The sequence below is a fragment of the Anabrus simplex genome, chromosome 7 (assembly GCF_040414725.1).
Source record: "Anabrus simplex isolate iqAnaSimp1 chromosome 7, ASM4041472v1, whole genome shotgun sequence".
Lineage (NCBI taxonomy): Eukaryota > Metazoa > Arthropoda > Insecta > Orthoptera > Tettigoniidae > Anabrus > Anabrus simplex.
The window spans coordinates 1,169,420-1,184,733 of NC_090271.1; the positions used below are offsets into that span (position 1 = coordinate 1,169,420).

General features: G+C 39.5%; 1 protein-coding gene across 2 annotated transcripts in view; it reads right to left on the bottom strand.

Moving 5' to 3' along the window:
- The window catches only part of LOC136877190 (protein BCCIP homolog), a 191,431-nt gene that overhangs the window by 31,204 nt on the left and 144,913 nt on the right, over positions 1-15,314 (bottom strand). For both annotated transcript variants that reach the window (XR_010860735.1, XM_067151000.2), the window contains exon 5: positions 12,649-12,844. Coding sequence is in view for 1 of the 2 variants with exons in the window: in XM_067151000.2 (XP_067007101.1) it covers positions 12,649-12,844 (196 nt within the window). In the remaining variant the exon portion in view is untranslated. The remainder of the gene's footprint in view (positions 1-12,648; positions 12,845-15,314) is intronic.

Here is a 15,314-nt window from a genome sequence, read left to right on the forward strand (position 1 = left end):
TCCTGCCTTGCGCCAATTTCGACTACTTCAATCAAGATCTGAATTTTTTACGTTTTAAAAAATTGCGCACTGTGCACTGTGTATTGCACTTTTTACTATATTTTTTTCTCTTCACAATTGTTTTTTCACGTCAACTGTTCTAAGTATTCTATAGGAGCACAATTACTTATTCAATTATATTGAATTGTATTATATTTATCTATATACTTACTTTCCTGCGACTGAGGAAAATTACTGGATCTTAGAGCTATTCTCCATTTTACTCTGGCGTTTGAAACCACAGTGCCTGATATTGAATGTGTCGCGCTGATCACTGGGAGCTGGCAAGTTGCTTCAATGGATCTACTCGTCTTCAACTCCTGCACGATTATGGATCTTCGTATGTGTTCGATTGTGATGTGACTTTGTGCCTGACAGTGTTTAAAAACTGGCTCATTTAACCATTCTCCGCTATTCGTCAACATTGTGGGACTTTGCCTAGCGCTGCGTGTGCCATGCTGCCGCTCGGAGAATTGCGCACTGTTTTCTTTTGAGTGACTTGCATTTTACTTCTCCTGAGTTTTACAGTGTCTACCCCCGTTCAATTTTATATCGCCTCTTCTACTGATCCGGAGTGTACTTGATCTTTTATTTCCTTTTCCTATGCATTGTTTTTCATGTTTTAATCAGCTGATGATGACCTGGACTAAGGTCGAAACCGGTACCATTTCTACTTATTATTAAATGGGAATGTAATTCACTACATTTCTTAATCTTTTGTATTGAATAGGTTGAATCTCTTTATCAATTATTTCAATTTTAACTATAAATATCGATTCTCAGAAGTTCTCAAATGCATTATATTCAATAGGGAACGTGCATGATCTGGGGTTTTAATTGAAAATATGCCAATCTGATTCAAAATTTCATGCAGAATTCAAAAATGTGATCAGAATGTACAAATAATAACTCCAAACATGATAAAGATCTAAATTAAAGTACGAAAATGTCACGTGACGCAAGTACGCAATCTCATTAGTCTGATGTCATCGTACAAGTTGACTGAATTAGCAGATGAATAACACAGTGTGCTGTGAGAAGCAAGTTTAAATAAAATAAAAAAAATCATCGGTTTGCCCTTCCATCGAGTCGGGTAAGGTGTTTGAAAACGAGCGACTTCCAAAGTTGCATATTCAAAAACATTTCATTGTCCAAGACAGATTCCCAATTCCATCTTCTTCTCTCCACGTCTTCCCTCAGTTGGTCCATCCATCTTCTTCTTGGTCTTCCAGCTGGTCTTCTACCTGTTATTCTCTTTTCCAACATGGTTCCATGTGCTATTCATTCGTTTAACATGCCCAAACCATTTAAGCCTAGATGACCTAAGTCTTTCCATCATCGATTCATTTAGACCTAGGTTAGATTGGATCTCATCGTTTTTCACATGGTCAAGTCGAGTCTTTTGGAGGGCAGTTCTAAGAAATTTCATTTTACAGGCTTGAATCCTACTACAGTACTTTGATGTTAGTGTGCAGGTTTCCAAAGAATGTAAGGATGGGAATGAAATATGACTTGTACAGGGTCACTCTTGTTCTTTGTGGGACCTTCTCATCCCATAGTAGGTGTCTAACGATACTGTAGAAGTTGGAGCCTTTGGTTACTCTTATTTCTATCACAGCTCTGTTATTACTAGCCATTACACTTCCTAAATAACTGAATTGGTGTACTACTTCAACTTGGTGGTCCTGTATTTTTATGTTGCATTCTGTAATATGTCTACTGATTTTCAATGCTACTGTTTTTGATGGGTTCAATTTCATTCCATAATCATCAAACTTCTTACATCATGCATTCAAATTATTTTGCACTCCCTCCTGTTTCATCCCATATTGCCACATTGTCTGCAAACACCAGAGCCTCAAGATGTTTATTACCTTTTCCTTTTAGTTCCTTTAAAATGGTATCCATAACTGCTATGAATAGAAGAGGTGATAAGGCACTTCTCTGTTGTACTCCTTTAGTTGTATTGAACCATTCAGAGTGACCATCTCCAATTCTGACACAGCTTTTACAATTAGTACATAGCATTTGGATCTTCCTAATAACGTACACTTTGTGTATTTCTACTTCATGTTAGTGTCTGATATAGTTAAATTCGCATACCATCCCAAACAAATTGTTTATAAATGTCCCAAAGATGCTAAAACTAGGGAGAAATGGATTTTGGCGAGCCGGAGAAATGCTGGTGATATATTGGAAAAGTCTACAGTTTATTTTTTTAAAGATCATTTTAACATAAGTTGAATTTGTATGAATTTTCAATCACTTTTCCATGTCAGCTGTTCTAGTGATAAAACTTTAAATTTTAATTCATGTATGATGCTTTAATTAAATGTTTCAGTTACATCTTGGAATATGAAAGTAATAAACAGTGCATTAATTAATGCTGATTATTAAAGTATTCTCCAAACCTAACCTATGTTTTGAGTGATCCAAGTCAAGGTAATAAATCAAAGAGGTTATGAACCATATTGACAGCTCTAATTATACCAATTTATCCTGGTGTGCGACAGTTATTTACGTCATTATTGAAGAGCTTACATTCGTAAAGAAATTTAGGCTATAGCTAAATACTCTATAATATAACAAAAAAATAGGCGTGTACATCATGAAAGAAAACTATGTGAATATAACAAGTGTATATCTCTACACAAAACGAATGCTTGTCTGTTGGGGTCTTATAAGTTAATAATGCTCAATTATAATAATAATTATTATCATAACATTAATGAAATAAATAACACAATTGCACACAGGTGAAAATAGTGATGCTGGTGTTTAAAATATTATCCAACTTAGCCTAAGTTTTAGGTAATACAAGCCAAGTCAATCAACCGAACGGTAAAAATACCGGGCGAGTTGTCCATGCGGTTAGGAGCGCGCAGCTGTGAGCTCGCATCCGGGAGATTGTGGGTTTGAACCCCACTATCGGCAGCCCTGAAGATGGATGGTTTTCTGTGGTTTCCCATTTTCACACCAGGCAAATTCTGGGGCTGTACCTTAATTAAGGCCACGGCCGCTTCCTTCCTATTCCTAGGCCTTTCCTGTCCCATCATCGCCATAAGACCTATGTGTGACGGTACGACGTAAAGCAAATAAAAAAATTTAAAAAAAAGGTTAAAGTCACAGCACCCAAAGACGTTCCTATATTGAACGACTAAAATGTCATCAAGACACTTTTCTTGCGTGATATGCTCAGCTTGTTAAAAGCCAAATGTAAATAATGTTATTGGCTTTACACCCCGCTAACTACTTCTACGGTTTTTGGAGATGCCGATGTGCAGGAATTTAGTCCTGCACGAGTTCTTTTACTTGCCAGTAAATCTACCAACACGAGGGTGACGTATTCGAGCCTCTTCAACTACGACCGGACTGAACCAGGATTGAACCTGCCAAGTTGGGGTCAGAAGGCCAGCACCTCGACCGTCTGAACCACTCAGCCCAACTTGTGAAAACTAGATGAAGTCATATTTATTTTTATCTTTATCACGTTCAACTTTTTCCCTCTACCAAGATATTTAATGTTTGTCTTTCATGGGCCCCAGATGTGGGTAGGAATGATAGATTATGGACCTATAGTACTGTGATCTTTCCTTCCTTACTTTCCTTTCCTTACTTACTTACTTACTTTCCTTACTTAATCAGTTTATCCTTCAGGGTTGGTTTTTCCCTCAGACTCAGCAAGGGATTTCACCTCTACCGCTTCAAGGGCAGTGTCCTGGAGCGTGAGACTTTGGGTATGGTGATACAACTGGTGAGAAGGGCCGTTACCTCACCCAGGCGGCCTCACCTGCTATGCTCAACAGGGGCCTTGTTGGAGGATGGGAAGATCGGAAGGGATAGACAAGGAAGAGGGAAGGAAACGGCCGTGGCCTTAGGTGCCTGGAAGAGAAGTGGGAAAATACGAAAAACCACTTCGAGGATGGCTGAGGTGGGATTTGAAACCCTTCTACTCAGTTGACCTCCCGAGGCTGAGTAGACCCCGTTCCAGCCCTTGTACTATTTGTTTTCAACTTTCATGGCAGAGCCGGGAATCGAAACCAGGCTTCCAGGGGTGGCAGCTAATCACATTAAACACTACACCACAGAAGCGGACTAGTACTATAATGCTACCTATATGTTTATGTTAGTGCTGAAATCCTATGTCTTACTTTACTAATGCTGAAAGCCCGAAAATGTAATGTTATTCTTTAATATGGGAATCAGTTTAGAAGGAAATGTTGAAAGTGATGTGATTTATATCCAGGTTCATTATTATCCTAATACTATGAGTTACAGTACATTGCATGTATATAAAACATGCCACTTACAAACTTGCTCTTTATCCGCAAATTTCTGCGGCCACAAAAGTCACTATTTTTCAAGAATGATGACATCTACACATGGAAGATTGTCTGACTGTGTGGATTTGAACCTTTCTTCTGTCATTTTGAAGTTATTCATGATCACGAATAATAAACAATCAGCTTTTAGTAACGGCTGATGCACAATGGCTGGTAGAGCTGCATGCGGTACTGGATCGTGACGTCACAGCGCGCCGTTTACGTCAGAGGCCGTTTCACTCGCGTTGCGGAAAGGCAATTTTAAATATTTTTTTAATGGTAGAAAACAAGGCAACTTACCACAATGTAATACGTTTACGTACTATTTCATTGGTGTACTTTTCAAACAAAATATTTTTGAAAATTATGCATGTTCCCTATTCTGCCCGTCACTAATACAATCAAATTGGAAAGAAAAAAAAAAGAAAAAAAAATCATCAAAACTTCAGAAATTATGGTTATTCGTGACCTTGGGTTCAGCTGGATAGCGCGCTCGCTGCACATGTCAGTACGAGTTGGAAATGATACAAACCATTTACATGTAACGTGCGCAAATAAAACAACTGCAGTTTTTTACTTTTAACACAAAAACGTTAAATTCCCAGTCTTATATTAGGATCAAAACAGTAACAGGCAAGCCCAAAACCTTTCATGGATTTTTGTATGTAAGGTGCAACATCTGTTCTGGTCTCGATAACATAATCGTATACAATAAAATTAAAATACTAGGTTTGTGCAAGATTTGTGTTAGGAAGGAGCAGTTTCGATTCCAGCCTGGAAGCCCAGTCACTAGCCTATACATTGCCCTGAGGAAAGTGCCAAAAACCTTATGATAATTATTTGGGGATATTAGGTCGTGTAATAATAAATAAATACCAGCTGACGCGTTTCAATCCTGCGACCAGGATCGTCTTCAGAGCAACAACAAAGCAAAATGGGTACGGTCTCTCCATAGTAAACAGACTCAAGATAGAGAGACCCTGTTAGAAATGTAGTTCATTCCAGGGCGTCCAGAGTCACGGAGAAAGATGTTGACGAGTTAACTATGGAAGGTAGCCATGATCTACTCAGTATATAGCCGTCACCTTTGTTAAAATTATCCGGGCGTTTAGCAATTTCCATCGCCTCACGAATGATTCTGGGAATAAAATGTTTCTCTTTACAAATGACAGAAGTTGCATCAAAAATTATTTGATGGTCATTATGTATGGCATGTTCTGCCACAGGAGACTTCTCTGGTTGGCAAAGACGTAAGTGCCTGCGATGTTCTTTAACCCTTGTTGCTACTTTCCTACATGTTTGGCCGACATAAACCGATCCACAGGAGCAAGGAATCACATATATTCCAGCGCAGTTTAAACCAATAGGATCTTTGACAGATCGCAAACAACTGCCTATGGTGATATTAGGCTTAAAAATGGTCTTGATATTGTGCTTTCTGAGAATATTGCCAATCCAATCCGTGACAGATTGCATGTATGGAGGCCCTGGAATGAACTACATTTCTAACAGGGTCTCTCTATCTTGAGTCTGTTTACTACGGAGAGACCGTAGCCATTTTGCTTTGTTGTTGCTCTGAAGACGATCCTGGTCGCAGGATTGAAACGCGTCAGCTGGTTTTTATTTATTATTATACGATCTAATATCCCCAAATAATTATCATAATGTCATTCAATGGTCGTGAAAGTCTACGTATTAAGATTGCCAAAAACCTGTTTGGCAATACAATCGAAAAAAGTGAAAATATAAACATCTAACCCTGGACATAATGTGGACGTTTTATAAGTGCAAACATTTGAAGAAATTCGTTCCGTCTTCAAGTAGAGCTGTCAAAATGCTCTGTATCTCCTTACAATTATTGTGGCCACTCTCCGCTTTATAATTCCCGAGATTCTGTAAAAAATACCACCCGAATTTGATGCCAAGATGGTCCCTTACACAAGTTCACTGCCGATCGCTTTTCCAGTACAGTACTTGCTCTAATTATCGCAATGACGGGGCGTTAATGCCAAGATCCATAAATATGCCATCGTTGTCCTTTCGTGAGATACAGTTTATTCAAAAACGCTTGAATGAGGATTTAGCGTTGATGGGACTGAAATTTCTGGACAGTTGATCCGGGAAATAGTTTCTTCGAGGAAGGGATAATGTGGGATTTTTACAACGTGATTTAATTACGATGCTTGCAGGACCACGTAATTTGAGCGGATGATCCGGAGAAAAAGTAGGTTCTGGGAACAGATAATTGAGGCTCCTCTGTATTTGTAGTCTGGATGTAGAGAGACAAACGTTGTTCATTTGATAGCATTTCGGTTGTTTGCCATCGCATCTACAGACAGTCTGAAGAAGAGAGGTTATGTAACATTGTACAACCAATTTTAACAAATTACCTTTGACGGCATTTTGAAGGGATTTTCCTTTGCCGGAACATGCTGTATTTGCTAAACCTTTCAATCTGTTTTTCTCAGATGAATGTTCACTGACAACTCTTACACACAAGTGAGCAGCAGAACGAGGGAGCGCGGGGAGATACCATCTGTCAGCACTTTCAGTTGACCTACGACAGAGCCCTTTAAGTATGAAATGCTCATATGGATGTACTACCAACATCCAATAAACTGAAATCTTAATAATTGGTGCTTAGCTCCTTTAGAATGTTAGGTCTATAACTGGTGTGCTGTGTTAAACCCAGCATACAATTGTCAGACGGCTCCTTGTGTCAGGCTAGAAACAAGTCCCTTATATTACTTCTTCAGAAGCAAATTCTGCTCCTGCTGCGAGGAGGGCCTACAGGAGGCTGTTAGACTAACCTTTCTCCTGGAATCATCTCAACGTGACAATACAAATTTTGTGTGTTTCATTGTACATAACCTCTGATTGAGATTCACTCCTAAAATTTGACCAGGGCAGTGGCTAAATATCAACTTTAGACAGTGATAAGGCATTGTTTAACTCTAAATACCAGCCATGGAAATGTGAACAAGCAGTGAGAGTTGTGGCCCTTGTCTATAAGAAATGAGTAGTAATTAATAAATCTTGGTTATAGAATTTGAACATTCTTGTGTTTATTTCCTACCCATCATCACATTACAATATCTAGGATACTTGAAACATTCTGAGAAGTCTGCTCAAGAAAATAAAGAACACTGACATCTGGTGGTTTCAAACTCACGAGTTTATGTTCCACAGACAAGTGTCTTAGCTCTGAACGAATGCAGCGTCTGAAAGCCAGCTGCTCACTGAATGTCAAGTAGAGACAGATAAGTGTGCCATCGACTTTACACGCTTGTAGTTAGGACCCTAATGGCCACTTGTATTTCTTATTTTAAGTGTACATTCCCCCCATGACTTTCGTTGTCATCCGAGTTTCAACAGTGATGCCCAGTACTTCGTACAAGTCAAAGAAAGGCAATCAGCAGAAAAAGTAATGCAACAAGACCAGAAAGGATTATAGAATAGACTACACCTGATACAAACATCCTGACACCACATTTTATAGTGCATGATGGAGAAGACAAAGACAGGTAACATCTCATATCCTTGTATGACCTTTAATTCTCCAATAAATAGAAACATCCTATCAATGGACCAACCTCAATACATGTACCGTATTTACGAGAATAATCCCCGCACCCTAATTTTAAGAAGGCTCATTAAAAAAAAAAAAAAGAAATGAACTAAAATTCCTTCCATTGAAAGAGTAACATAGGTATAAACAAACATCTCATATCACTCCGCGAGGTCCACATGTTCTTTACGCAAATATGAATATGTTAATTTACGGATATAGCTGCTTTGCCTGAGATGATAAAAATACATTATCACTGCTATAAAATGCCATGAAAATTAGCAAGCAAGCCTACTTACGTGACATATTTCATTAATCAGAACTTGCAACAGGCTCGATTCCCTGCAGATCGAAAGATTCATTGTCACTTGCATCACTAGAATACTCTCCTAAATTACAAATTCGTCACACTCCACGTCTAAAACACTTCTCACACGCAGTTTCTTTTTTACACGGATAGTAACACAACCAATGGTGGACAATTCTTTTCGTGGAATGTAAACACTTGAAACAGACACACCGGCAAACTTCGATGTTAGTTTTGCGATACAGTAAAACTATGTTATGTGATTTTGAATTAACCGCTAACTTGTCATTCAGAAATGCCAACTCTTGCCACATTACAAAATATTCTGATATTCACTACCGCATGCAACATCGATTCACAGTTGAAACCTTTCAATTGCCATGAAAAAAATTTATTTCCGGAATTTATCCAACAAGGTGCATTTACATTATTCAATTAATGCACTTGGATAACTCACTGGCAAACATAACTTCACGCAATGGAAAAAAAAAAATCACGATTCAAAGACGAGGACAAATTATGCTGGCTCCCGTGTGCAAATGTTTTATTTTTTGGTTTACTGTACTGTTTGCATTTTTAGATGCTTTATACTTGCACAGAAACTGCCCGACGCCCTTAAAACATCATGGCTTAACGAACTTTCCTATGACAAAGGGAGGAAGTCTTTTGCTTCAGTCTGCATTAAAACCTTTAAGACCATAAGTCCATCTGGGCTTCGCAGTAAAAAAAAACTTCAGCATTGACAATATTGTTCGGTACGCACAAACTGACTATAATTGTGAGCCATGCCTTTTCGCCTACTGCTGGCATCACCAGTCTTTGCGGATTATGCCTCTCCGCACACTGCCTGTCACGTGATATTGTGGCGTTCCTTAAAATGTTGAATACAAAAGGATATACGATTTCACTCAAACTTAGCAACTTTGAAACACACAACAGACACATCGGAGTGAAAGTGCGAAAAGCTACTCCTGCACGTTCCGGAAGACGTGTTCTATCATGACGTGGAGAAATTTTGAATTTAAATTACTTTGTAGAATACTATTTTTCTTAAATAAAAAGGCAGGTTATAATTAAAATTCTGAATTGTTTTCCGTTTAAATATGGCTGATGGGGACAGTTTTATTCCATGTGCGGTTACACAAAGCATAACTGTACAAGCAAAATACACTCTATAAAAAAAAAAAAAAAAAAAAAAAAGAAGACTCACCAGGAAGGCGTTGTTTGATTGTAAGGAAATTACGTATGCAAAGACATTTGGACCGAACATGCAAATTATTAAAGTTTCGTGTCTAATGAATGAACAGCGGGAGCTCCCGCGCATCCTAACTGTGAATGCATCAGGTGTATATAAGGCGCGATTCTGAAGTGTATGCTCAAAGTAGCTGTTGCATTCGACTGCGATATCTTAACGTCGGCTATAAGGATGCCTCGCCCAAGGATTCATGGTCATTGCAAGTAGATGTCAAGAGTTTGAAAGAGGTCGTGCGATCGGATTGAAAGAAGCTGGTTGGTCGAATCGAGCTGTCGCTGGACATTTGTGTCAAAGTGATGCGGCGATCAGACGATGCTGGCAAGCGTGGGTCAGCAACGGCAGGCATCAGCGTCGCACACGTGTCCACCATGACCATCAACAGACGCCTGAGCAAGAGGAATTTGCGCTCGCATCACCCGTTACGCGGCTTACCACTCACACCTGTTCACCGTCAAGCCAGATTACAGTGGTGCCGCGCTCGAGCAACGTGGAACTGCGCCGATTGGGAACGTGTAGTCTTCAGTGACAAGTCCCGTTTCCAACGGTGCCCTGACGACAACCGCAGACGTTGGGAGACGTCCAGGCCAGCGTGGTGATCCTGCCATGACTATCGCACGCCACACAGCCCCACAACAGGGGGTGATGGTCAGGGGTGCCATCTCCTTTGATAGCCGGACCCCTCTGGTAGTCATTTTTGGCACACTGACAGCACAGCAGTATGCTGATGACATTCTACGGCCGGTTGTGTTACCGTTCCTTCAGCGACATCCAGGCCTTACTTTCCAACAGGATAATGCCCGGCCGCACATGGCAAGTGTTGCTATGAACTGTCTTCAAGCTTGCCCTATCCTTCTTAGGCCAGCTCGGTCGGCTGATCTCTCTCCCATAGAGCACATTTGGGACGTCACGGGAAGGCGATTGCAAACATCCCGAAATGTCGCCAATTTAGCCCAACAGTTGGCGACCATTTGGGACTAAATTCCACAGGACTCCATTTGGGAACTTTATCAGTCTATGCCACATCGAGTGACAGCTTGCATCCAGGCCAGGGGTAGACAAACACCTTATTGACGTCCTCACTTTGTAATACTCTACTGGAACGAGCTAAAACAGCTCGGAGCTGGATTTGTGCGTAGACAAAGGGAAGCAAAGGACAGAAAGGCATGAACCCGTAACCTCCAAGAATAAAAGAATGGATCAAGGAAACTGGGGTTTATTATAAACACACATAATATTAAAATGAAAACAGAAATGTGAGGCTGCATTAACAGTTACTTAAATAACTGTAGAAAATTGAAACATCAAGTAGTATCCCGTTCAATGACATAGTAAGTTTCGTGTAACACGCCGACAGTACACACGATCGCACAACACACCTACGTATGACTACACAGAATTTACAAATTCGCTTGAGAAAAATAATGTGACGTGAAACACATCATCGAAGGAATCAGAAAATGGAACCACTAAAGGAATAATACAGTCGCGGTAATGCAGGCCGCGCACATATCACAGTTTGCATCCGCGCTCCAAGCGAGCGTCCATTCGATGCCAGCGCGTCCCAACCAAAGCAAAGCACAGCCTCCCAAAAGGAGCAGAAGCGAAGGAGAAGATGTTGCTACAGTTACAAAAACAAAAACTAATCGCCGACAATGGACCAAATAACGGCCTAGAAATAACGGCCCAAATCGGCCAACTAAAACGAAAAGTAAAATAAAATAAAGAAAAATTAAAATTGAAATTACGAGATACGGAGAGTACTATAGACCGTATACAAGCAGACAGCACAGGCTCGCACACACACACGCACACACACACACACACACACACGTGAACAAGAAGAGAGACCCAATATAAAATCGACCCAGATCAGGCCGGAGTGTAAAGGCACGCGACGTATACTATCGCACAGGATAGCGAAGGATATCATGGGCTCACGAGCACGGTTCGAACACCGCAGATACAATGCTGGACCGCCGCAAAATATAGGCAAGGCTGATCCAAATATAATCGTAGCAATCACAACACTCGTCGACCCGCTACACGGGACATCCAAATTGCCTCACGTGGACAAACATGGATTAAACCCCGTAGCATCAAATCACACAATACACCAATGCTCAGCCATGATTTCAAATGATGAGTAAACAAAAATGCATGGTCTCAAAACCCACAAACACACACAGGCCCAAACAAACAGATAGGTAAATACCACTCTCCGTTCCCACGCGTGTGCACACAAAGAAAGAAAAAATTAAAACACACATATAAAATGAAGTAATTAAGAGCCTGCAAAGACAGGTGATAAAAGACTACCGAAATCCAATCACACAGAACAGTTTTTGTAACTGGCATGAAAATGAAATAAAATGAATGAATACCTGGGAGCAGCAATCAGGAGTCTCGAAACATATACCTCAAAATAATAACTTCAAGCAGAGAACCGAGCCTTGAAATAAGTAAATCCACGATAATAGCAATTCGCAGATCAAGAAGCACATATTAAGTTCCAGTCTGCTTATCACGTTTGATCCGACCATTGTTGACATCGCGAGCAGACCAATTTAACACTCGGAGAGCGAGAGACAGACTGTGTCAAAGAGACTGTGTATCAACACAGGTGGCTAGAGCGCCATCTTCAAGGAGAAACTATAAGTTTCACGTCACATTCGGGTAATGTTATCGCTAATGGCGACAACGACAGTCAAGGAGAAGTAGGAATAAAGGAAGTGCACCACCAAGGCAGGCTTGGTTCGGCAACTCTGCAATAAATCATTCGATTGTTCAGCACTTTTGATCGTTTGTTTTTTTATGTCTGTTCCTCACATCCACCGATTTTTATCGCCATCGGACAATTCCTTCCTGGCGCGTCTTTTTTTGTTATACAGTGTAAAAAACTAAATGAGCTAAACTAAATGTGTTGCCAACCTGGTCGCAAATGAAACCCGCATCCCAATTTCGTGCCTCAATTTGTTAAAAAAATAATATGCAGGGATTATTTGCGTAAATATGGTAAATCAATTATAGCAAGAACATTATTAAGGCAGATACATAGCAAGTGTTTGCAGATGAATCAGAGCAATTAATTTTTTTCAGCAGACAAACAAAAATAAGACTGAAGAGTTTTTAGAGAGAGAGTGTTCCTAATAACACATACCTGGTCTATGAGCTCCTCCTCTGGATTCGACCATAGAATTTCTGATTCGTCAGTGAATGCTTGCTGCTGATGTTTCTTACTACTCTTCTTCTTGTTCTTCTTGAGAGAGCTGTCAACTTTGTATAGCTTGCATATTATTATGAAGTAGCCAAAGTTAAATGGCATCCTCTTCTCACAGGCTCGCTTCATTTCCTTGCTGGACATGAAACACAACATAACACATTAAGACACAGTAGGAAGTGTACGACTTAAAAAGTCATCGTCACTTAAAACTAGTACAGACCAGCTCTTGTTTACTTCCAACCCTAATGGTATCAGTTTTTTCCCTTCTGACTAGTGTTAATACAGGATGGTCACCACCAGCACCATACTAAGTTGTGTTGACCATGAGCTAGATCCCCACTTCACCAGATGTAAATCATGTAAAAAGATTTTATGAGATTAAATGAAAGGTTTCCTTAACTAAGATACAATACCTCACTTGCTGTTTCGATGGTGCTGCCACCTTCTTCGTCTTATCTAACATTTTTATCGAGAATCGAGAATAACATTTAAAATTCTTGTTCATTGCATTAACCAGTCCCTACAAACTTAAGGATAACAAAGATCTTACCACATCAATATTTTCTAGATACTGTATTCATTTACATACTGGATCCCACCGCAATTACTACAATTACTTGCATATATTCTATCATTTGAGTACTCTAATACGGCTATCATAACGAGACTCATAACATGTAATGGATGCACGTCAACTTATCCTTTAAAATTCTGCTGCTTAAAGAATGCATTTCATTTTCAACAAAAAATTTCTCACTATCATTTCTTCTTCAAGCCCCTGCTCCTCTATTGTTCCTCCTTATCTGTGCTCCAATCCAGCTGCTCCTGTCTGGGTCTCCTTTCTCTTAACATGTCCAAACCATCAAAGTTTAACCCTCTCGATTCTGTCACAACACTTTTCCACTCTGATTTCCTTCCTGATGTCCTCTTTTCTTGTCTTTCATATCATACTTCCGAAAAATTTCATTTCACTGGCCTGGATTTTCTGGTTTCCGCTTTCGCTATTTGTTTTATGTCGCACCGACACAGATATGTCTTACATGTGATAAATATCATTCTTGATCCGTATTGATGATACTTGAATGGAATAATATCAATAAGTTAATTTATTGAATTTACCACCTAATCAATACAAAATGTCATACCTTAGTTGGTTTACTTTGGCATATTAACTAAAATGGTACATGTTTCGCCTTGATTTCAGGCATCATCAGCCATTATCTCAACTTAAAAATAGAAACAGGCATCTGATTTATATATACATGAAATAAAATTAAAAAACCTTGGAGAGACTAAAATTACAATTAACATATAGTAAAAGAATTAAAGTTAAGTTGGTTATAAAGATACTACAATGAGTCAGTAAAATTACAATTGGTGAAAGTAATGGTGATATGACAATAGAAGGTTTCTATTACAATTAAAAGGAAAAAACAAAGCAACAGTCTGTCATAAACGAGTGATAGGATTGCTAAAAATTATGTTGGCCGACCAGCGGTTACAACGAAAATGACGATGGTCGTATTTACTAAAAATGTAGCTTAAAATAATAGTGAAATACGGTCATGTAACCCTCAACACTTGTTGACTAGAGATAAATCGAAAGTCAATGGCATACGGTGATATGGTTCAGTTTAAAAATAAAAGTACGAAGTTGAATAACGATGTTTAAATAGGGCCTTTACTTTCACCAATTGTAATTTTACTGACTCATTGTAATATCTTTATAACCAACTTAACTTTAATTCTTTTACTATATGTTAATTGTAATTTTAGTCTCTCCAAGGTTTTTTAATTTTATTTCATGTATATATAAATCAGATGCCTGTTTCTATTTTTAAGTTGAGATAATGGCTGATGATGCCTGAAATCAAGGCGAAACATGTACCATTTTAGTTAATATGCCAAAGTAAACCAACTAAGGTATGACATTTTGTATTGATTAGGTGGTAAATTCAATAAATTAACTTATTGATATTATTCCATCCACAGATATGTCTTACGGCGACGATGGGATAGGAAAGGCCTAGGAATTGGAAGGAAGCGGCCATGGCCTTAATTAAGGTACAGCCCCGGCATTTGCCTGGTGTGAAAATGGGAAACCACGAAAAAGGGCTGCCGACAGTGGGGCTCGAACCCACTATCTCCCGATAACTGGATACTGGCCGCACTCCGTGTCCAGCCCCTTGCCAAGCACTTGCAGCTCTTGCCCCCGTTCTCCCTAGATATGTGCTAGTTGGGTGCTCCAAATTAAATCTTAAATACTTTAAAACAGTTTAAAAAAAATAATAAATCATTGTCAGCATAATTGCTTCAGTTATATTGAAGTTTAAATGTTTAGCTTGACTGTCGTGTAGTGTTGTGCACTCTATTCCACGGGACGTCACAAACTCATTGGCATTTCCGCGAGTGTAGGGGTGGTATAGATAATACCTACGGTATCCTCTACCTGTTGTAAGAGGAGATTAAAAGGGGCCCTAGGCCTCTTAACTTGGAAGTGTGGATTGATGACCACGGGGGCCTTAGCTGAGTCCTGGCATTACTTCCACTTACTTGTGCCACGCTCCTCACTTACACCTATCTTATCCAATCTGCCTTGGTCA